Source organism: Amblyraja radiata, chromosome 1 (assembly GCF_010909765.2).
Source record: "Amblyraja radiata isolate CabotCenter1 chromosome 1, sAmbRad1.1.pri, whole genome shotgun sequence".
In the NCBI taxonomy this organism is placed as follows: Eukaryota; Metazoa; Chordata; class Chondrichthyes; order Rajiformes; family Rajidae; genus Amblyraja; species Amblyraja radiata.
In genome coordinates, this window is record NC_045956.1 from 56,349,909 (window position 1) to 56,373,415 (window position 23,507).

The 23,507-nt window shown below is 44.8% G+C and overlaps 1 protein-coding gene across 2 annotated transcripts in view; it reads right to left on the reverse strand.

The window, feature by feature from the left end:
* Positions 1-23,507, reverse strand: part of fam13a (family with sequence similarity 13 member A) — a 207,912-nt gene that overhangs the window by 51,322 nt on the left and 133,083 nt on the right. For both annotated transcript variants that reach the window (XM_033022299.1, XM_033022305.1), the window contains exons 8-9: positions 9,732-9,773; positions 2,077-2,118 (exon numbers count right to left, since the gene is read on the reverse strand). In XM_033022299.1, coding sequence (XP_032878190.1) covers positions 2,077-2,118; positions 9,732-9,773 — 84 coding nt within the window. The remainder of the gene's footprint in view (positions 1-2,076; positions 2,119-9,731; positions 9,774-23,507) is intronic.

Sequence of the window (23,507 nt, forward strand, 5' to 3'; positions counted from 1 at the left end):
GTTGTAACTTTGCCCCTCTGGGCCACGGAGGTTGAAACAATGCCGTGACCTACTTGACTTCTCTCTGTTCTGCTCACAACCCTCTCCCCACGATGCACTTTAGCCTTCCAAGATTTAAATCGGCAGTCGAGAGATAGCCTTGTGTCAGAAAAGAATGCTCACACAATAATCTCAGAGCACAAGACATTAACCATGCCCTCTTAGTGGGATGACTAGCCGAGTTCATGTATCTGATAACGGATCCCTATCATCAGTTATCACTGAAAAGTGCAGGGTTTGATGACAAAGCATATCAGTACGATTTACAAGGATGTTGCCAGAGTTCGAGGGTCTAAGCTACAGGGAGAGGTTGAGCAAGCTCGGACTCTATTCCTTGGAGCGCGGGAGGACGAGGGGTGATGTTATAGAGATGTACAAAATCATGAGGGGAATAGATTAGGTAAACGCACATAGTCTATTGCCCAGAGTACGGGAATTAAGAAATCCAGACAGTTTAAGGTGAGGAGTGGGGGAAGATTTAAAAGGAACCCGAGGGGCAACTTTTTCCATACAAAGGGTGGTGGGTGTATGGAACGAGCTATTGGAAGATGTAGTTGAGGCAGGTACTATTGCAACATTTCAGAAACATTTAGACAGGTACATGGATAGGACAGGTTTAGAGGGATACGAACTAAATGCAGACAGGCGGGATTTCTATAGATGGGTCACATTGGTCGCTCTGTGCAGGTTGGGCCGAGGGGCCCGCTGCCACGCTGTATCACTCTATGAGTATGCATTATTGTGCCTTCAATTCACAAACAGGGCTTTTGTAGACTTGGACTGACCCTGAGGTTGGAGGAGAACAAATCCTGATAATTCTTTCCTGAAGCAGTCTGCCTATTGCTGACCCAGTTCGACTGACTGTGGATTACTGAACTTGACATTGACCTAAGAGGTCTTACTTTTGACCCAGGACAGGGTCAAACCCGAAACTTCCCAGGACATTTGGGTCCAATCAAATTTAAACTCATAAGATTCATAAGTGACAGAAGCAAAATTAGGTCCAACAGTCTACTCTGCCATTCATCAGTTCCGAAATTACAGCAGGATGGTGGTTGGCTAGGTAAGTGGGTCGTTTAATTCAGATACATTAGAGGTGTTCCAGTTTGGGAAGTCAAACCAGGTAGGACTTTCACAGTGAATGGGAGGGCCCCCGGGAGTTTATATTAGAGATACAACACGGAAACAGGACCTTTGACCCACCGATCACCCTGTACACTAGTTCTATCCTTCACACTAGGGACAATTTACAATTTTTTTAAAAACTGAAGCCAATTAACCTACAAAACTGTACGTTTCTGGAGTGTGGGAGGAAACCGGAGCACCCGGAGAAAACCCACACAGTCACATGGAGAACGTACAAACTCCATACAGACAACACCTGTAGTCAGGATCCAACCCGGGTCCCTGGCGCTGCAAGGCAGCAACTCTACCGCTGCACAGGGCGGTATGGTGGTGCAGTGGTAGAGTTGCTGCCTTACAGCACCAGAGATCTGGGTTCGACCCTGACTACGCCGGCTGTCTGTACCAAGTACTGTAGAGCAGAGGAGTACAAGTACATACTTCCCTGAAAGTGGCATCACATGTGGACAGGATGCTGAAGAAGATGTTTGGTACTCTGACCATCAGCAGTATGGGAGTTAGGCTGCAATGTTGCAGTTGTACAAGATGTGAGTGAGGCTGCACCTGGGGATATTTGATCCACTGTGTTTGTGACGGCTCTTTACTCATGTCATTCTGCAGTACTGACCAGAAGAGTAATGCATGTGAATAAGCTTTCTGTAAAAGTCAGAGGGGAAGACTTTTGGATGCCTTGTCAAAGGATCCGAGAGCTGAAAAAGGTCCAGTTGTCCCATCGTGACAATGCCAGCTGTTTGAAAGAGCTCTCCAATTAATCCATCTGCCCAGGATCACTTGCCAAAGGGACAAGAGCACTTCAAGCTCCTATCCACTGGGAATACCAATTCCATCATGTTAAACAAACAGAGAAATGTCCACTTACTCTCATGTTAACGAAATAAAGAAATATCAACTTACTCTCCAGCTGATGAAGTGTTGTTGACTGGCGACACATGGGCGCTGTAACAACAAAGGTACAAAAATTAGATAATTGGAACACGAGGAGGCAGTGAGAGAGGGGAGGGTGTGATCCCCACCCGAAATGTCACCTGTTCCTTTTCTCCATAGATGCTGCCTGACCCGCCTGAGTTACTCCGGCACTTTGCATCTATCTTCGAGGATTGTGGCTTCAGGTCCCACCCACAGACCACGGCACAGAAGCACAATCAGTCTGACGAAGGACAATCAGTCCCAACGTGAAACGTCAGCCATCCATGTTCTCCAGACATGCAGCCTGACTTGTTGAATTACCCCAGCATCTTTTTTTTGTAAATCAGCGTCTGCAGTTCCTTGCGTCCTTCCCATTCCAATGCAATACATAGGGAATGCAGTATAGGTGACGTTTCGGGGCGGGACCCATGTTCAGAAGAGTCTCAAGAAGGGTCCTGACCTGAAATGTCACCTATCCATGTCCTTCAGAGATGCTGCCTGACCCACTGGGTTACTCCAGCACTTTGTGTCTCTTTTGGCAGAGGTGCTGTCTTTTTGATGCGATTGCATGGAACGATTTAGAAACAAAACCAGTATCATTCCCCCAATGACATGACCGATAGTTATCCCCTATCTAACGAGGTTTAAATAAATCATCCGGTCATGCTCACAAGGCTGGTTGAGATTATACTGTGACCACACTGGCCGCGATGTTTTCTCCATTAAAGCAGTGACCATACTTCAAAGGAGCATCCTAGACTGACAGGTGCCTGAAGTATTTCGGAGAGTTACTGAAACACGAGTCTTATGCCCCTGTCCCACTTAGGAAACCTGAACGGAAACCTCTGGAGACTTTGCGCCCCACCCAAGGTTTCCGTGCGGTTCCCGGAGGTTTTTGTCAGTCTCCCTACCTGCTTCCACTACCTGCAACCTCCGGCAACCACCTGCAACCTCCGGGAACCGCATGGAAACCTTGGGTGGGGCGCAAAGTCTCCAGAGGTTTCTGTTCAGGTTTCCTAAGTGGGACAGGGGCATTACTAGTCAAGAATAGGGCAGCACAGTGGTGCAGCAGTAGAGCTACTGCCTCACAGTGCCAGAGACCCGAGTTTGATCCTGACCTCGGGTGCTATCTGTGTGGAGTTTGTATGTTCTCCCGGTGGCCACGTGGGTTTCCTCCCACACTCCAAAGATGTGCAGGTTTGCAGGCTAATTGGCATCTGCAAATGCAGGGTGCAAAAGTAGGATAATGCAAAACTTGGTGTGAATGGTTGATGGATGGTCGGCGGGCCAGAGGGCCTGTTTCCACCCTGTATATCTGTATCCCCCACCTGACCTAAAAAGCAGAAAGTAGCAGGTACTGAAAATCCAAAACAGAAACAGAAAAAGCAAGAAATATTCAGCAGATGATGGGAAGAGAAAAAGAGCAAACTTTACAGATCCTCATCTCCATTCGAAAGGTACGTCCTTTTATTCTGAGGCTGTGCTCTCAGGTCCCAGACTCTCCTGGAGACACTGGTTAGAGTTCACTTGGTTCACTTCATAGGAAGGATGTGATTGTGCTGGCGAGAGTGCAGAGGAGAATCACTGGGATGTTCGCTGGATTGAAGCACTTTGGTTATGAGGAGAGATTAGATAGACTGGGCTTATTTTACCTGGAGCAAAAGAGGCCGAAGGGTGACCTGATCGAAGTATTTAAGATTATGAGAAGATAGGATAGATAGTAAAATGGGTTTTAAAAACAATTGGACATCGTTTGGTTGAGAGGTAGGAGATTTAAAGCAGACCATAGGGGTAGGTTTTGCCTTTGCATTATCTGAAGAAGGATCCCGACCCAAAACGGTGCCTAACCACGTTCTCCAGAGATGTTGCCAGACCCGCTGAGTTACACCAGCAACCAGTGCCTCTTTTAATGTGCTTGCACTGTGTCTTGTTGCATTGATGAGGAGAATACATGTTAGATGGCAATATATGTGTGGAAACCAAGTGTGGGATGGAGTTCCAGCAGTGGGCGATTCTAATCTTCAATAACGGAATAATTTTCTTTTGATGTGTGAAAAACAAATAGGCATCATGTGGAATAAAACTGCAGCAGTGTTGTTGGAAACACGATTACTCGCAGTCACGAGAGGGAATAATGAAGGGTGAGGGGGATCAAGTGGCCTTAGCGCTGTCAATACTGCAGAATGCATTCTTCAGAAACAATAAGCAATTTACAAGGAAATAATTACTGATTAAGGAGTCTTTTGGTCTATGGAATGCCAGTAATTCAAGTGATGCAGACTAGTGCAGCGATGGCACCACCAGTCACAGCAGTAAACTCAGCAGCTCAAACATTTTATTAGGAGGATCCCATTACTTTAGCACAATTTCATTAGCCAGAGAATGGTGAAAATGTGGAAGTCACTGCCGCACAGCAACGAACAGGGACATTCAGGGCAGGTTTGGTAAACAAATGACGGATGAACAGGGGCGACACAGTAGCCAGCGGGAGAGTTGCTGCCTCACAGTGTCAGAGACCCTGGTTCGATCCTGATGTCGGGTGGTGTCTGTACAGAGTTTATACGTTTTCCCTGTGACCCTGTGGGATTTTCTCTGGGTGCACCGGTTTCCTCCTACGTTCCAAAGACGTGCTGGTTTGTAGGTTAATTGGCTTCTGTAAATTGTCCCTAGTGTGTAAGATAGAACTGGTATATGGGTGGTCGAAGCGGACATGCTGGACCAAACGGCCTGTTTCTAAGCTCTATCTCTAAAAATAAAATGAGTTAGAAAGGACTTGAATAGAGACATATAGTCATACAGCACAGAAACAGGCCCTTCGACTCAACTTGTCCATGCCGACCAACACAGCTCGTCTAAGATACTGACATTTATCTTCAAGGAGAAAATGGATAGGAGACGTTTCGGGTCGGGACCCTTCATCAGACTGATGTTTGCAGTTCAGCATCTGCAGTTCCTTTTTATTACATTTATTCCATTTGCCCTTTATTTGGCCCATATCCCTCTAAAACTTTCTTATCCATGCATTTGTCCAAGTGTCTGAAGCCTGAAGAAGGCTCCCAACCCAAAATGCCACCAGTCCATTCCCTCCAGAGATGCTGCCTGATCTGCTGAGTTACTCCAGAGCTTCGTGTTTTGCTCACAATTCCAACATCTGCAGTTCGTCGTATCTCCAAGTCTCCTTTAAATGTTGTTGTAGTACTTTCCTCAACTACTTCCTCTGGAAGCTCGGTCCGTATACCCACCACTCTCTTAGTGAAAAAAATGACCCTCAGGCTCCTCTTCAACCTTTCCCCTCTTGTGTTAAACCTACGTCCTCTGGTTCTTGATTGCCCCATCCTGCATGAGAGGAGGGAAAGCCTGTGCAGTTTAGTTTAGTTTAGAGATACAGCGCAGGAACAGGCCCTTCGGTCCACCAAATCCACGCCGACCAGCGATCGCCGTGCACTATCCTACACACTAGGGACAGGTTACAATGTCACTGAAGCCAATTAACCTACAAACCTGCATTTCTTTGGCGTGTGGTAGGAAACCAGATCACCCGGAGAAAACCCATGCGGTCACAGAGAGAACGTACAAACTCCGTGCAGTCAGAATCAAACCCGGATCTCAGGCACTGTAAGGCAGCAAATGTACTGCTGCGCCACTGCGCCGTTCTGTGAGGAACATAAACATCACCAGGTCCCAGCTGGCAATGAACCAGCTGGTCCCTGGCAAGTATACAATGAACCATTGCCAGATTTGCTCACTAATGGGTGATGTGCATTTATGTGGAGCTGGCTGTGTCCTCAAGATGACCCAAAGAACATCACAGTCTAGAAACTCTCACAGAAGTTCAAGCGTGTAGGGAACATATGACTTAAATATGACATCTGTAACAGGGGCAGTTGGGCACATTTTAAACATTTTAAACAGTGAAATCAAGTGGAAAGCATATAAATGATGAACAGAATAGGCCACAGGACCTGAGTTTCCCCCACCATAATCCATCTGATTTCAACCTCAGCTCTGTATTCCCACTCATCCCCAGTAGCCTTTCTCTTACATAGAACATAAAACCATACAGTACAGAAACAGGCCCTTCGGCCCACCAAGTCCGCACCGACCAGCGATCCCCGCACATTAATACTATCCTACACACATCAGGGACAATGTACGCTTATACCAAGCCAATTAACCTACAAACCTGTACATCTTTGGAGTGTGGGAGGAAACCGAAGATCTCGGAGAAAACCCACGCGGTCACGGGGAGAACGTACAAACTCCGTACAGACAGCACCCGTAGTCGGGATCGAACCCAGGCCTCTGGCGCTGCAAGCGGTTTAAGAAGCCAGACAACTTTTAATAAGCCAGAGATACACAGCTGTGAAGTTCGGGGACATTTAACATTATCGGTTATCCTTGATTATCGCCGGTTATCCTTGATTCTGAAAACACGTGCTTACGTTTTTTCCCCCAATGAGCCAATGAGAATGACCGGTCAGCAAAGGCGATTAACTAAAACTACCTACGACTACCTCGACTATCTATAACTACATGGCGACCTCACTACAACTGCACCTACAACTACAGGATTATCGATTTTCTCCATGGCGACTGATTTTTGGTCGCAGAAAATTTATCAACATGTTGAAAAATATGCGGCGACCATACTGAGGCCGCGACTAGTTCCCAGAATGCGGGAACTCCTCGCGACCATGAAGGAGACTCACCAGAGACCACCAGCGAACATGTGGCGATCATGTGGCTAGTGCAGAGTCTCCTGCATTCGCCTAAAAAGTCGCCTAACTGGGACAGGTCCATTACTGTGACTGCCAAATGAAAAGGGTTAATAATTAGATATTCCAGGAACTTTCAGGAGAGATGGGTAACATAGGAATGTAGGGTGGGTAGCCTGATAATAAAGAATGGGATAAAGGCAATAGACAGAAACGATCACAGCTTAGAAAGTCGTGTAGAAGGAGTTAAGTAGAGTTGACTGGAAACTCCCAAATTGTTAACAGTGGTTTCTTTCCCTATCAACAAGTCTCAAGGATAATCAAATCTTGCAAGTCCTTGTGATTTGTCCCAGTTTTTAAACTTCTTCAACCAGCTGTAGCAAATGAATGCCTTGCCTTGATACAGTGAAAAGATTTTGTTTGCGTCTATCCAGTCAAAAAAGGACGCACCTTTACAAAGGAGATGAGGAGGAATTTTTTTTATTCAGAGGGTGGTGAATCTGTGGAATTCATCACCACAGATGGGTGCGGAGACCAAGTTGTTGGGTATTTTTAAGGTGGAGATCTTGATTAGTAAGGGTGTCAGGGGTTGTGGGGAGAAGGCAGGAGAATGAGAGGGAAAGATAGATCAGCCATGATTGAATGGCGTAGACTCAATGTTCCGAATGGCCTAATTCTGCTCCTATGACTTACGAACATGAAAAAAAGACTATATTTGGATACAATCAAGCCGTTCACAGTGCAAAGATAAATGGTACAACATTTTGTGCAAATATATATTAGAGTCTAATTAAACTGTTATATTTGTGTGCGAGATTGAAACAGAGGCCCTCCAGGTGAAAACCAATGAACCCAGTTCACAAAACCATTCTGAATGCTCGATTTCTTAATCGGGTCTTATTTCATACTGTGTTCTGCGTTATGTAGCTCAAGAAACAATTCCACTTGCGTTGGTAGTACAAATCCCATGGACTTCCCCCAATGAACTTGTTGGCCTCATTTAATGAGGGAATTTCTGCTGAGTACAGTCTAATCTGATTACCCGTAATGAATAAGAAAATACGGCACTGGAAAATAATGGACCCTGTGCACTGAAATGTGAAAGGGCAAGACGATTGGAAAAGTACTGTAACTGGCGGAAAGAGGCCCTGTAAATCACTGCACACGATTTGTTGATCCATTGGCAGCCAAGACGCCACAGCAGGTTAATGAAAAATGTTTGTAATTTGCTGTGACAAGCATTATTTGAGTCAGGAAAAAAGCACAAACAGAAAATACAAAGTTTGCACAAAAAATATTTGCACATGTTTGTCTGTGAATTCAAGCTGTGAAGATCTACTGGCATATCAGCTCCAGTCCTTCAGCAAGATGGATGGACATTATTAAGCATCTGAGATACAGGATACCAATCACTGCTATGGCTCTTTGGGCTTTTAATATTCAAAGTGGTTGAGCGCATCAACATTTAATCTGCTTATCTTGTTATCAATATTAAATCTATTAAGCAGCAATGGGACTGAAATCATAAGGATGGCCATTTTTGCTCATATATGTTTTTTGCTCAAAAGGCACTTTTTTTCCAATGCTTGTTTTTTCCCCCCAATGGAATGAACACCAGGAATAGATAAGTGAGTGTATAGACTGTTTTACCCAGGGTGGGAGAATCAAGAACTAGAAGTTATAGACTTAAGATAAGAGGAGAAAGATTTAATAGGAGCTGAGGGGCAACATTTTGCCGCATAAAGGGTGATTGTAGAACAAAGTGGTTGAGGCGGTACTATAAAACATTTAAAGATATTTGGTCAGGTACATGGATAGGAAAGGTTTAGAGCGAGATGGGCCAAATACAGGCAAATGGGAGGAGCTTGAAGGGCCTGTCCCACTTTCACAACCTTTTTTACTCGTGGACATTTTTCATCAGGCTAGAAAAACGCCCCGACCTACTTGATGCCACGAGTACCTACGACTAGCATCACGACCTACCTACGACCTCGTGACGACAATGCTGCGTATGAGTCAAGGGAAAACTCGGCAGAGGTCGTGAATCAGGTCGTGAAAGTGGGACAGGGGCTTAAATGTGGCATCTTAGTTGGCATTGACGAGTTGGGCCAAAGTTTAGTTTAGAGATACAGCATGCAACAGGCCCATCGGCCCACTGACTCCGTATCGACCTGCGATCCCCGCACACTAACACTATGTTACACACACTAGGGACAATTTCCAACATACCAACCAATTACCCAACAAAACTGTACGTCTTTGGAGTGTGGGAGGAAACCGGAGCTCCCGGAGTAAACCCACGCAGGTAGGTTTTCCCCGGATGCTCCGGTTTCCTTCCTCACTACAAAGACGTAGAGATTTGTAGGTTAATTGGCTTTGGTAAAGATTGTAAATTGTCCCGAGTGTGGGATAGTGGTAGTGTTACGGGGTGATCGCTGGTCGGAGCGGACTTGGAGGGCCTGCTTCAGCGCCGTATCTCTAAACTAAACAAAACTAAAAAAAATAACCTTTCCGGTAGTGAACTGCAGTTCGGTACATAAAGTATTTTTGTTACAGATCTATTCAAGGGTTTTCAGGGTTCCTTGTTGCCTTGCTGCTTAATAATAGTTTAATGAAACATCAAAAATCCTTGCTTAACTTCTGTCAACTACTTGATCAATGTAATGAAATTCTCCACTTTAATTATCAATTCAGTAATACTGACAAATCTTTAGTAAAAGCAGTTTAAAGAAGGGTCTTGACCCGAAACGTCACCCATTCCTTCTCTCCAGAGATGCTGCCTGTCCCGTTGAGTTACTCCAGCATTTTGTGTCTATCTTCAGTAACTCTGTCTACATGTTGTGGCCAATTAAAAAAGATATCTTGTAACATTTCAAAATGTGATCATGCATCAAAGAAAGTGTGACAAAATGACACGACGGAATTTACCTTAAATAGAAGGGGGACATTGGTCTATCATCGTCTTGAGAGCTGCAAGATAAGAGAAACTTGTGTGAGTCCTTTATTTAAATAAGCAGAAGCTGTATATTATCCTTGAACAGTAAAGGCCAGCATTCAACACATGGAGAAAACATGACTCATGAAGGACAGAATGGGGTTGAGAGGGAAAGATAGATCAGTCATGATTGAATGGCGGAGTAGATTTGATGAGCTAAATGGCCTAATTTGACTCCACCGATCGCGAGCGGAAAGAAGATAAGACTTTATTGCCTTCCATCACAGTGGGGAATGTGGAGGAGCCGCTGTGGGGGATGTTTAAGTCACATTTTTATGTAGTTGTGTGTCTTGTCTCTTTTTTGGAATGACAGTATCGCAAACCAAATTCCTCAAACGTTGCAAAACATACTTGCCTAATTAATTACGATTATGATACATGAATAAAAAATTCTAAACATTTAAAAGGAGGTCACAAACATTTCTATGGATCTGAAATACTGTACCCAGTAGATTGCACCTCTCTCTACTGTGTTCATTCCAAATAATTCCCTGGAGTTAGGTTGAAAAATAGATCAGCCAAAACCGAATGGCGGAGCAGCAGCAATGGGCCGAATGGCCTAATCTGCCCCTTGGTCTTATGATCCTAATCGTTCCAGGAGACTGTGAGTTCCACAATTCAATTCCTCTCCAGGTAAAATTATTCCTCCTAATGTCCTATTTTGATTTATTGTAAGTTCGAAGATCTGCCAATGTTGCTGATAATCTTTAGATAAATATACCAAAAAAAAAACATTTTAACAATCAGGATTCCATTCATTGATTGAAAGATACAACATGGAAACAGGTCCTTCGGCCCACTGAAACCACGCGGAGCATCGATCGCCCTTTTGCACTAGTTCTATGTTAACGCACTTTTGAATCCGTTCCCTACAGACAATGGACAATTTATATAGGACAATCAATCTACAAACCCGCACGTCTTTAGGATTTAGGGGGAAAACTGGAGCATCCGGAGGAAACCCATGTGGTCACGGGGAGAACGTGCAAACTCTACACAGACAGCACCAGGGATCAGGATTGATACTGGGTCTCTGATGCTGTGAGACAGCAACTCTACCAGCTGTGCCACTGTGGCCCTAAAATTGACTGAATTGATTGAAAGATACAGCATGGAGCAAGGCCCTTCAGCCCACTGTGCCCACACTGACCATCGACCCAGTTCACATGACTCTATTGTGATCGATTCAAAAGCTACTTGTTGCTCAGACTGGAGGACTTAAGTTATAAGGCGAGGTTGGATAAGTAAGGTCTTTTTTCTCTGCAGTGTAGGAGAGACCTTATGGGGTATGTAAATCATAATGGGCATAGTTAAGGGGAATTGTCACATTCTTTTCCCCTGGGTAGAGAAGTCTAAAACTATAGGGCATAGATTCAAGGTGAGAAGGACATGATTTGAAGAGGGACCAGAGGGGCAAATCTTTCACACAGAGGATGGTGAGTATGGAATGAGCTGAGAGGAAGGGGTAGAGGAGAGTACAATTGAAAGGAAATTCTGTGGCTTATACTCAGCCCGAAGAAGGGTACTGACCCAAAACATTGCCTATTCATGCCCTCCAGAAATACTGACTGATGCCGAGTTCCTCCAACCAATGGCCAATGCATCTGCAGTTCCTTGTGCAACGTTTAACGTCATAGATTCATACAGCATGGAAACAGGCCCTTTGATCCAACTTGCCCACACCGATCAACATGCCCCATTATACTAGTCCCCACGACTTATTCGGAGGCCTTTCACAGATAAGCTGCCCACCATATAATGTAACCTAGCTAAATAGATAAACATGAAATCACCAAATGCGAGTTGAAGGGCGAGATAAATTAGAAGATGAGCCAAGTAATATTAAGTGTTTGCTGTATCTCAGTTGGTAGCATAACTGTCTCTAAGTCATGAGTTTGATCCGCTCCAGAGACTGAAGGAGTGCTGTACTCTTTAGTTTAGTTTAGGTTAAAGACACAGTGTGGGGACAAGCACTTTGGTCCACCGAGTCCCTGCCTAGTAGCGATCACTCGTATAGTAGCTCTCGTTCTATCCCACACACTACGGACAATTTACAGAAGCCAATCACTACACCGGCAAGCGCACATGAGGAATTTGAGAGGAAATCGGAGCACTCAGAAAACACCCACGCAGTCACAGGGAGAACATACAAACTCCGTAAAGACAGCACCCAGGATCTAGTCAGGATCTAACCTGGGTCTATGCTGCCTGCTTTTTGGATGAGGCTGAGTGTGCACCAGTGAGTCAGACCCCCAGCAGCCCTTCAAGGAATTGTTTCAGCACAGACATAGACCATTTGGCCCATCAGGTGCTCCCAGTAGAGCAATCTATTCCCTTTCCCTGTAATGCTCCAAACTACTTTCCTGCAAGCGGCCATTCATTGTTTTCTGGATATTGTGATAATCATGATATTAGCCCTGGTTCCTGGTTTATTTCTCAATTACTTTCAGTGAGAAGATAAATGTACTTGTCATTATCTTAGGCTGCCTCCATGACAACTCTGTATTTCAAAAGTACTTTATTAGCTATTAAGTGTTTTGGGAAATTCCTTAAAAGAAACTTCTGAAAGATGACTCTGAATCCTTCTTATTCAATAAAGTTGTGGTTTTGCTGGATCATGACTTGCAAATATACAGTGAACTAATTATTAAGGCAAAGTTAATTTATATCTCCCAATCATCAAATATTCCGGAGAGGATGTTTTATAATAGTTAATTTAGGCAGCTGGTAGACCTGTTGCCTCGCAGCACCAGAGACCTGGGACCAATCCTGAGCTTGGATGCTATCTGTGTGGAGTTTGCATGTGACCGTGTGGGTTTCCTCCGGATGCTCCGGTTTCTTCCCACATCCCGCGGTGGTGCAGCTGTAGAGTTGCTGCCTTACAGTGCCAAAGACCCAGGTTTGAACATGACTACGGATGCTGTCTGTACAAAGTTTGTGCGTTCTCCCCGTCACCTGTGTGGGCTTTCTCCGGGAGCGCCCGCCTCCTCCCACACTCGAAAGATGTACAGGTTTGCAGGTTAATTGGCTTGGTAAAATTGTAAATTGTCCCTGGTGCATGCCGGGTGTTAGTGTGCGGGGATCGCTGGTCAGCGCAGACTCGGTGGGCTGATGGGCCTGTTTACGTGCTGTATCTCTAAACTAAACAAAATTAAACTAAAATCCCCAAAATTACAGAGGCCAATTTTGTAGGTTAATTGACCTCTGTAAAAATTGCCCCGAGTGGGCAGGGGGTGGATGAGAAAATGGGATAATGTGGAATATGATCGATGGTCGGCGTAGGGCGGAGGGCCTGTTTCTATACTGCATCGCTAAACTAAACTAAATAATCTTACACCACCTCGACAGGGAAGTCTTCTGACCCACGTTCCATGCTCACCCGCCTGTATCTGTTCTCATTCGCTCCCATCTCTATTGAGACCTGGGTCCTCTGGCTGCACTGTGAGACCAGGCCTCAGGTAATGCAACCGGAGGCCCATCCCCACATCACCATGATGATCTGCTGACACCTCAATGTTGCTAAAGCCTTTGAACTACTTTTGAACGCCCAGGGTAATCTTATTATAGAACTTAATTTAACACACAACGATAATCTAAAATTAAACAAAAACATGAGCAATGTACCTGCACTTACTTTTTAGAATGTGGAACACAGAACAATAGAACGCAGGAACAGGCCCTTCGGCCCATTATGTCCGTGCCGAACACAATGACGTTAAACTAATCTCCTCGGCCTGCATGTGATCCATATACTTCTACTATCGTATCTGTCTCCATCATCACCTCTGGCAGCACGCTCCAGGCACCCACCGCTCCCTGTATATCTCCTTTAAACTTTGCCCTTGAAGAAGAATGAAACGTCACCAATTCATTTTCTCCGGAAATGCTGCCTGACCCGCTGAGTTACTACACATTTTGTCTCTACCTCTCATTTGTCCCTCATGTGCACTTCCCGGTGCACAGATTTCACAGGAAGTAACAGTGAGTTAAGTAAAGTTGCTGTGGCTGAATATGCTCCAGGTAGAGGCAGCATGTACATTCACACTGTCCTCAGCTGAACCAGGTCAGAATATGCTTGTTGAGTCATCTCCATAATTTACAGCGAGGACAAGGACTAGCAAGGGAACTGATATCAGAAAGGAAGGGGTGTACAGACAGAGAACGTTCGATAGCAACAACAAAACGCAAAAAGGAAATAACAATCAGATTATTGACATGGATTTTTGAAGAACCCAAAACACTCTAAGGTCTTTAAAGGGAACTTTACCAGGGAATAAATTACAGTGAACACACATTATTACAGACCTCTTAATAACAGATTTTGCTTATAGCGGACGGACCTACCAACCTTCATAGCCAGTTGCTGCCTGACTTGCTGGGATACTCAAGCACTTTGTGTCCTTTTGTATATTAACCAGCATCTGCAGTTCTTTGTTTCTACTACTTATACATCACGGAGCAGGCGATCCCTTTGCCAGGGGTCGGCCTTTGGTGCTCCAATCTGCGGGAGCTGCGGACCTTAACATCATGGAGCTCGGGGTCCCTGGTTAGGGACCGACTTTGGGTACTCCAAGCTTCAACCGCCCCAATGTGGGAGCTTAAACCACCACCACGTAGGAACTCGATCGCCGGCTGCGGATGGTTCAACTCCACCGATCACGAGCGGAAAGGAGGAAAGAAGGTAAGACTTTATTGACTTCCATCACAGTGGGGAATGTGGAGGAGCCGCTGTGGTGGATGTTTATGTCAATTTTTCATGTAGTTGTGTGTCTTGCTGCGTTTTTGGTATGACTGTATGGCAAACTAAATTCCTCGTATGTTGCAAAACATACTTGACTAATTAATTACGATTATGATTATACAATAAATCTCAATTACTCGGCAATTCCTTACTCAGTTATTGTGGACAATCACACCATTTCCCCCCCACTATGGTTGGTTAAAAAGATGGGGTTCACTGTAATGCCAAATCATATAAGGGGATATTATGTTAATAACCCAAGGATTTGGTGCAAGAGAGCTAGGTTTCAAGGCGCAGCTTCGAGGATGAGTATGAGATAAGAATTAGAGTGGCAGTAATGGTCTGAAGAAAGATCTCAACCCGAAACGTCACCCATTCCTTCTCTCCAGAGACACTGCCTGTCCCGCTAAGTTACTCCAGCTTCGGCACTAGTGGTAGAGGGGTATAGGATTGCAGAGCTTGACATAGGGTGAAGACGTGAGACGATTTGCATGTATGTTTCTCTGAGCAGGAACCACTGTTTGCCAAGGCAATGGGCAAATTAAGCGATAGGTAGCAATGTTTTGTATTTACAGGGAATGGATTCGTCCGGGAATGTGTTAGAAAGACCAACCCGACAAGAAGAGGCTCAAAGTGAACTAGATAAGGATAAATGAGGTATGTACAGGGCAACGACACAGGGGAAGAAAACAAATTTGCCCAGCAAGATTGGAAGGAAATTGTGCTAAGGTGGCTTTATTTGATTTGATGTGTCTCCTGGTGTGTGAAGCCAAGATTGTATGAGTGGGGTTGTTTTGCAGGACCTTCTAATTAAGAGTTGAATTTTTCAGATTTAATTGATAAAAGGTAATTAAAAAAACCAAAAGGTTCAATCGGGAATTTTTTATTTATTTTTTGCCAATCACACTCCACATCAATGATGAATGTAAACTACAATGAATGAACGAGTTCACTCATCGAATCATAGTCAAACAGTATGGAAACAGCCTCTTTGGCCCAACTTACCCACACCAACCAACATGTCCCATCTACACTTGTCCCATTTGCCTGTGTTTGGCCCATACCCTTCAAAACCTGTCCTATCCATGTATCTGTCTAAATGTTTCTTAAACGTTGCAATAGAATCTGCCTCAACTCCCTCCTCCGGCAGCTTGTTCCACACACCAACCACCCTTTGTGTGAAAAAGTTACCCCTCAGGTTCCTATTAAATCTTTACCCCCTCACTTTACACCTGTATTCTATGGTTCTCGATTCCCCAACTCTGGGCAAGAGACTCTGAGCGTCTACCCAATCATGATTTTATACACCTGTATAATATCACCTCTCATTCTCATTAACTCCAAAGAATGGAGTCATCTTTAATCTTGCAAATGGATTTGATGACACTACTGGCTAGCCTCATTTGCTCATGTGATGAGCTGGTCTAGAATCAAGAGTCAAGTGTGCCTACTTGACATGTGCATCGGATATGAACAGGAACAATGAAATTCTTACTAGCTGCGGCTGTACAGGCACATTAAACGCAACACCATAAAATATATACAATAAATTACAAGTTATTCTATGTGAACTAGAACGTGATAATGCAAAGACCATGACCCCAAACTATCCATTATGTCCATGCCGAATACGATGACAAGTTAAACTAATCTCCCCTGCCTGCACGTGATCCATATCCTTTCCATTCCCTGCATGTCCATGTGTCACCTATCCATTTTCTCCGGAGATGCTGCCTAACCCGCTGAGTTACCCCAGCACTTTGCATCTATCATATCACGGGGACAATTTGAGGAACAGAGATATATCTCCCTAATATGAAGAAGGGACACAACCCCTAACATCACCTGTTCATTTCCTCCACAGATGCTGCGTTACCCGCTGAGTTCCTCCAGCCCCTTGTGTTTAGCTCAAGATTTCAGCATCTGCAGCCCCTTGTGTCTCCATATCTCCCAGATCCTTTGGCCAATTCTTATCTCTCAATAAACATTGGTTAACAGTCTGCCTCAATAATTAGGTCAAAGCTGGTTGTGGAGGCAGCCTATGTATGATTTGATTGCAGCACTTTCCTTAAATACATGATTGAATATATTTCAAAAGTATTGCATTTATAGTAAAGCATTTTGAAATGACTCAAGGTTGCTAAAGGCACTATATAAATTAATTGTCCTCTTTTTGCAAATGTTAACTTCTGTTATTCAGCCCACCGAGTCCATGCCAACACATTCTCATTTATGCCATTTCATTCTCTCCTCATTCCCCTCCACTCTCCCCAGATTCCACCACTCATCGACAAACAGGTCCAATTTACAGTGGCCAGTTAACCAGCCAACTCTCACGCCTTTGTGATATGGAAGAAACATAGGAGAACGTGCAAACTCCACACGACAGCAACAGTAGTCAGGATTGAACCTCAGGTTTCCTCAGCTGCTCCGAGCAGAAGAGTTGCCAGGACTACTGGAATGCTATTTGAAGGTAAATGAGTCAAAAACTGTGCATAGATTGCTGCGTCAGTCATGGGGAAGATAAAACAGTCTGTTCCAGCACAGGTGCAATCCATTCTCAGTTATGACTCTATTTTCCAACAGCTCTAAAGAATGTGCAACACAAGTCAGAAGGTCTAATTCTGGCACTGCTAAACAGTGGAAGGTCACCACTCATCAGAGAAACAACCTGACCACTATTTGACACATTTTAGTTTTGAGATACAGCATGGAAACAGGCCCTTCAGTCCACCAAGTCCACACTTACCATTGATTCACACTAGTTCTATGTGATCCCACTTTCACATTCACTCCCAACACTGTAATTTACAGAGGGTCAATTAACCTACAAACCTGCACGTCTTTGGGATGTGGGAGAAAACCGGCTTCTACTGTTGGAAATTCCTTCATCGTAACTTGTCAAGACAAGTCATGGCAAGTCTACCTTATTGTCAGGTACAATGTGGTACAGGTACAATGAAAATATTGCTTGCGGCAACATCACAGACACATCAAGTCTGACCACAAACCAAAACAAGAATTATACATAATTCTACAAGACAGTGCAAAAACAAAACAAATTTGTGCAAAAATAAACTATTGCGAAACAAGTATATGGCAATGCAAGAGGTAGTCCATAGTGTTCTATTGCTGAGGAAGGATAAGGGTTTTAACGGTTTCATGGTTCAAGACCCTGATGGCTGTAGGAAAGTAGCTGTTCCTGAACCCTGTGGTGTGGAACTTCAAGCTTCTGTGCCTCCTGCCCGATGGCAGCAGTGAGCTGAGGGCATAGGTAGGATGGTGAGGATCCTTGATGATAGATGCCGCCTTCCTGAGGCAGCGCCTGGTGTAAATGCATTTGATGGTGGGGAGGTCTGTGCCTGTGATGGTCTGGACTGAGTCCAGCACTTTCTGCAGCTTCTTGTGTTCTTGTGCATTGGAATTACTGTACCTGGCCGTGATGCAACCAGTCTCAGGATACTTTCTACAGTAGAAACAAGGAACTGCAGATGCTGGTTAATACCCCAAATGGCACAAATTGCTGGAATATGTCATCGGGTCAGGCAGCATCTCTGGAGAACATGGATAGGTGATGTTTCCGGTCGAGACTCTTCTTCAGTTTGCCCTTCATCTGCTGAAGTAGGGTCCCGACCTGATACATCACCAATTCATGTTCCCCAGAGATGCTGCCTGTCCTGCTGAATTACTCCAGCACTTTGTATCTTTTTGTGTACTTTCTACAGTACATCTGTGGAAGTTTATTGGAGTATTAGATGACATGCCAAATCTCTTTAAACCTCTAAGAAAGTAAGAGGCACTGTTGCCTTCTTCATGATTACATCTTCATTCTGGTCCTAGGACTGGTAATTCGAGAGGTTAATGCCCAGGAATTTGAAGCTGTTCACTCTCTACACTGCATTAAAGATGTATATTGTGCCATCCTCACCCAAGTTAAAAGTGCAAATAGCTTTATTTTAATACTATTATTAATTATGCTGGTGAACGTTACGCTGTCTCGGCAAGGCCACCAATATAATCAAGTAGTCTCACCCCGGACACTCCCTCTTCTCCCCCTTCTCCCCTCTCCCATCAGGTAGAGAAGTGTGAAAACGCACGCCTCCAGATTCAGGGTCAGTTTCTTCCCAGCTGTTATCAGGTAACTGAACCATCCTATCACCAACTAGAGAGCGGTCCTGAGCTACTATCTACCTTATTGGAAACCCGCGGACTATTTTCAATCGGACGTTACTGAACTTTTATCGTGCTCTAAACGTTATTCCCTTTATCATGTATCTGTACACTGTGGACAGCTCGATTGTAATCATGTACAGTCTCTCCACTGACTCGTTAGCATGCAACAAAAAGCTTTTCGCCGTACCTCGGTACACGTGACAATAAACTGAACTATTACTCAAAACCCAACCATACCCTTAATCTGCTGTTATTACATATGGATATTGTAATTCCGACCTCACCTCTTGACTGGTTCTGGGTTTAAATCTGTCCTGCACTGTTCTCAAGTCTTACAAACTCAAAGTCACTTTAACAAACTACCTAACCGTGTAATCTGTAAATATTTTACAAATTCAAGCTCAATTGCCCACCACAAGCTATAAAGCACATTTAGTATTAACTGCCGATTGGGTTAGATCTTAAAGAGTTACACTTTATCAGAAGTTTGAAGGAATTTCACATATTCCAGGGTGTGAAGTTTCCGCGGATCTGATGGATGGTCGCTGAAATCACTGCGGAAATTCAAAACTATAAACATAGCCCAGCTTGGTCACATGCTACAGCTTCTGTAGAAACGTAGAAAATATGTGCAGGAGTCAGCCATTCGGCCCTTCGAGCCAGCACCGCCATTCAATATGATCATGACTGATCATCCAATATCAGTACGCCTTTCCTGCTTTCCCCCGTATCCTAACAGCTGGTAAACATCGGTCTAGAGACATTGGGAATTACCGTACAACACTAAATGGTAACTTCAGCGTCTGATCGGTCCACAGGAAACTTCCGCTTAAGTTACGCCAGGAGCTATCCCCAAACCTTTCTGACAACTCCCCTCCCTATTCACCTTTATCCGACACCCCCATCAAACTCCAGGGGCTTTCACAGTAGTTTTGGGGTTGTTCGGGGATTATAGAAACTCTCCAGGCCGCTACATTAGAGCAGAGAGGAGAGAGAGAGAGACAGTAGCTGCCCATCAGTGGAATGTAACGCTGCTGTAACAGAGCAGGGAGTTGATTCATGCATAACAGGGAGATAGAGAGGGAGAGGGGGACACCTGCAGTAACTACCCGCCACCACAACCAAAGATCCTATAGCGGATCTTTGACCACAACTACCCTCTCGGTCTATATTTCAAATAATAAACTCAATTAGAGTCATAGAGCAATTTGCCCACACCAACCAACATGTCCCATCTGCCTGCGTTTGACCCAAGTCTTATCCATCTATCAGTCTCAATGTTTCTTAAACGTTGCCAAAGTAGCGTGTAATTATGGATTCTTGCAAACAGGTTTCAGTGGCACAATCAATAAAACGTCAATGTTGCAGATCAATACTTTGCGGGTCAAAACTTTTTTTTTTTAACGCAGTGATTTCAGACTTGAGAAGGAGCGAGAGAGGAATTAAAACGTGTACCTTTGCAAGGGGGCGAATTGACATGCCATGGCTCTCGACGTCTTTGGGACCGGGATTTCCAATTCTACCCGTACTCCTGGCTGAACACAGGGGTACTGGCGCTGCGCGGCGGAGCTGCTGCTTAAATACAGAGGTGTGTGGGGGTGGTGTCATAGCGAGAGGAGGGTTGGGTGGTGACTGCACACAGAGAGAGAGAGAGATAGAGTGGGTGGGGAAGGGCTTGCGCCCCTAGCGTGCAGACTGTCAGACAAGGAGGAATACCAGACGCTCCGGACAGTCACGTCCCACAGCTGGGTTGGTTATCTTCTTGTTTACAGTCCAAGGGGAAAAAAAATGCGCTAGCAATCTTACTGCAAGTTTACTGCGGGGGCACTCCTAATCCAGCAGATTGCTGGAGTAACTCAGCGGGACAGAAGGCATCCCTGCAGAGAAATATGTTTCGGGTAGACCCTTCATCGGATCTCCCGCTGAGTTACTCCAGCATTTTGGTGAAAACCAGCATTTGCAGTTCCATCCTAATCCAGTAACATACGCGTCCACAGAGCTACACGTTGATGCAAACTGAATCTACAGAAAAGCACTTATTCAGTTCGGTTTATTGTCACGTGTACCGAGGTACAGTGAAAAGCTTTTGTTGAGTGCTATTCAGTCAGCAGAAAGACAATACATGATTACAATCGAGCCTTTTCCAGTGTATAGATGCATGGTAAGGGAATAACGTTTGGTACAAAGTAAAGACCAAAGATAGTCGAGGCTCACTAATGAGGTGGACAGTAGGTCAGGACTGCTCTCTAGTTGTGGTAGGATGATTCAGATGCCTGATAATAGGTGGTAGGAAACTGTTTCTGAATCTGGAGACAGATCTGGAATCCAGAGGTACACAAAAATGCTGGAGAAACTCAGCGGGTGTAGCAGCATCTATGGAGCGAAGGAAATAGGTGACGTTTCGGGCCGAAACCCTTCTTCAGACTGTCTGAAATCCAGAATCTGGAATAAGAAAACAACCTCTGTGTGACTGTTGCACTGCTATGTAGAGGACCATGTTCTCCACTCTGTATTTTCCCCTTTGCTCTATTGTAACAGAGGGTGTCAGGGGTTTTGAGGAGAAGGCAGGAGAATGGGGTTGAGAGGGAAACATAGGTCAGCCATGATTAAATGGCGGAGTAGACTTGATGGGCCGAATGGCCTAATTCTGCTCCTTGAACTTCTGAACTATTGTACTTGTGTTTCAACCATGTATCAGAACGTGAAGGGAAAAATATAGAGAAGATGCACAAACTCTTTTACCCAGAATAGGGAAATCAAGAACCAGAGGACATAGATTTAAGGTAAGAGTGGAAAGATTTAATAGGAACCTGAGGGGCAACTTTTTCACAGAGAGTGGCGGGTGTATGGAACATGCTGCCAGAGGAGGTAGGTGAGGCAGGTTCTATAACAATATTCAAAGGACATTTGGACAGGTATATGGATAGGATAGATATAGAGGGATATGGGCCAAACACGGGCAGGTGGGACTCGTGTAGATGGGGCATCTTGGTCGCCATGAGCAAGTTGGGCTGAACGGCCTGTTTCCATGCTGTATGACTCTACGGATGTATCTATGTATAACCATATAACCATATAACAATTACAGCACGGAAACAGGCCATCTCGGCCCTACAAGTCCGTGCCGAACAATTTTTTTCCCTTAGTCCCACCTGCCTGCACTCATACCATAACCCTCCATTCCCTTCTCATCCATATGCCTATCCAATTTATTCTTAAATGATACCAACGAACCTGCCGCCACCACTTCCACTGGAAGCTCATTCCACACCACTACCACTCTCTGAGTAAAGAAGTTCCCCCTCATGTTACCCCTAAACTTCTGTCCCTGCATGCAAAGCACAGCTTTTCACTGTACCTCGGTACACGTGACAATAATAAACCTAAATCTAAATCAAAGTGTTGGAGGAACGCAGCAGATCATGCAACACCCGGGGAAGGAAATGGACAGACAACGTTTTGAGACGGGACCTTTCTACAGAAGAGGTCTGAGTTCCTCCAGCACTTGCAGCTGCAGTTTCTTGTGTTTTTAAAGCATTCCCTCATATCTATATGAAAGCACGATATTGAAATTTATTAAAGTTTATAGGGATTTTCCTTCTTGCCAGTGGTAGAGATTATCATCATCATCGTCGTTGAATAACATCAACGGGCACAGTGCCTTACAATGCTATGCACGACATTGATTGCAACTTCTACTGAAGTGTGGATGGCTGTTGGCTCGCTAGGAGCTCGTTCGCCCTTTGACAGGTCTTGTTTTTGGTCCTGCTGGGGGTTCACAGCCCCCTCCTCACTTGGCAAACCAGGTGGGGGAGACGGTTTAGTCGCCGACTATCTGACCATGGCGCAGGTAGCACGGGATTACATGGTACCCGTGGCGGGGGGGACTCCCCCCGACCTCACCAGAGATAACAAGAAAACAGACCCTTTGGCCGATAGACTCCTCACCAACTGCACACTGTGGGCGGCTTGATTGTAAATATGTACATTCTTTTTGCTGACTGGATAGCACGCAACAAGAAAGCTTTTCACTGTATCTCGGTACACGTGACAATAATAAACTGAACTAAAGATAAACTAAACTACACGCTTACACAAATCCTACATCAATCACTTTATAAAAATTCTCCCACACTCTCATCAATTCTTCCCAGATTCTACCACTCAGCTACTAGCAAACCCACGTGTCATTGAGATAGGGACTACCCAAAGGAAACCCGTGTGGTCACGGGGAGAACATGTAACTACTTTGCAGTGAGCACCCAAGGTTACGACTGAACCACGTTTTTGGCACAATGAGTTGATGTGTCTATCAGCTGTGCCATTTTAGCCCAGCACCTGGCACTGTTTATAAAAACCCTACATCCAGGCAAGAATAACAGTAGATGCAGCAAGATGGCACCCAGATCCAGTCCTGAGCGGTTCGATGAGTCCACTGGGCTTCTGGAGAACGTTTGATATTGGATGGAAACCCAACCCATGATTTTGAAGAAGGGTTTCGGCCCAAAACGTTGCCTATTTCCTTCGCTCCATAGATGCTGCTGCACCCGCTGAGTTTCTCCAGCGCTTTTGTGTACCATGATTTTCCCTGCCATTTTGTTTCGCAACATGATCCAATTTTAAAAGTCCCTTTTAAGCTAACAATGTTCTCCATAAGAGATTGTCCCCACAGTGGGATAGGCCTAAGGACTGATTAAACACTTACATGTTTTCTTGAGACATAGCTAGTCCAAGATACTTTTGTAGATCAAGTTTCACTTCTTCAGTTCTTCCAGGAACTGCTTGTCCTCCGGGA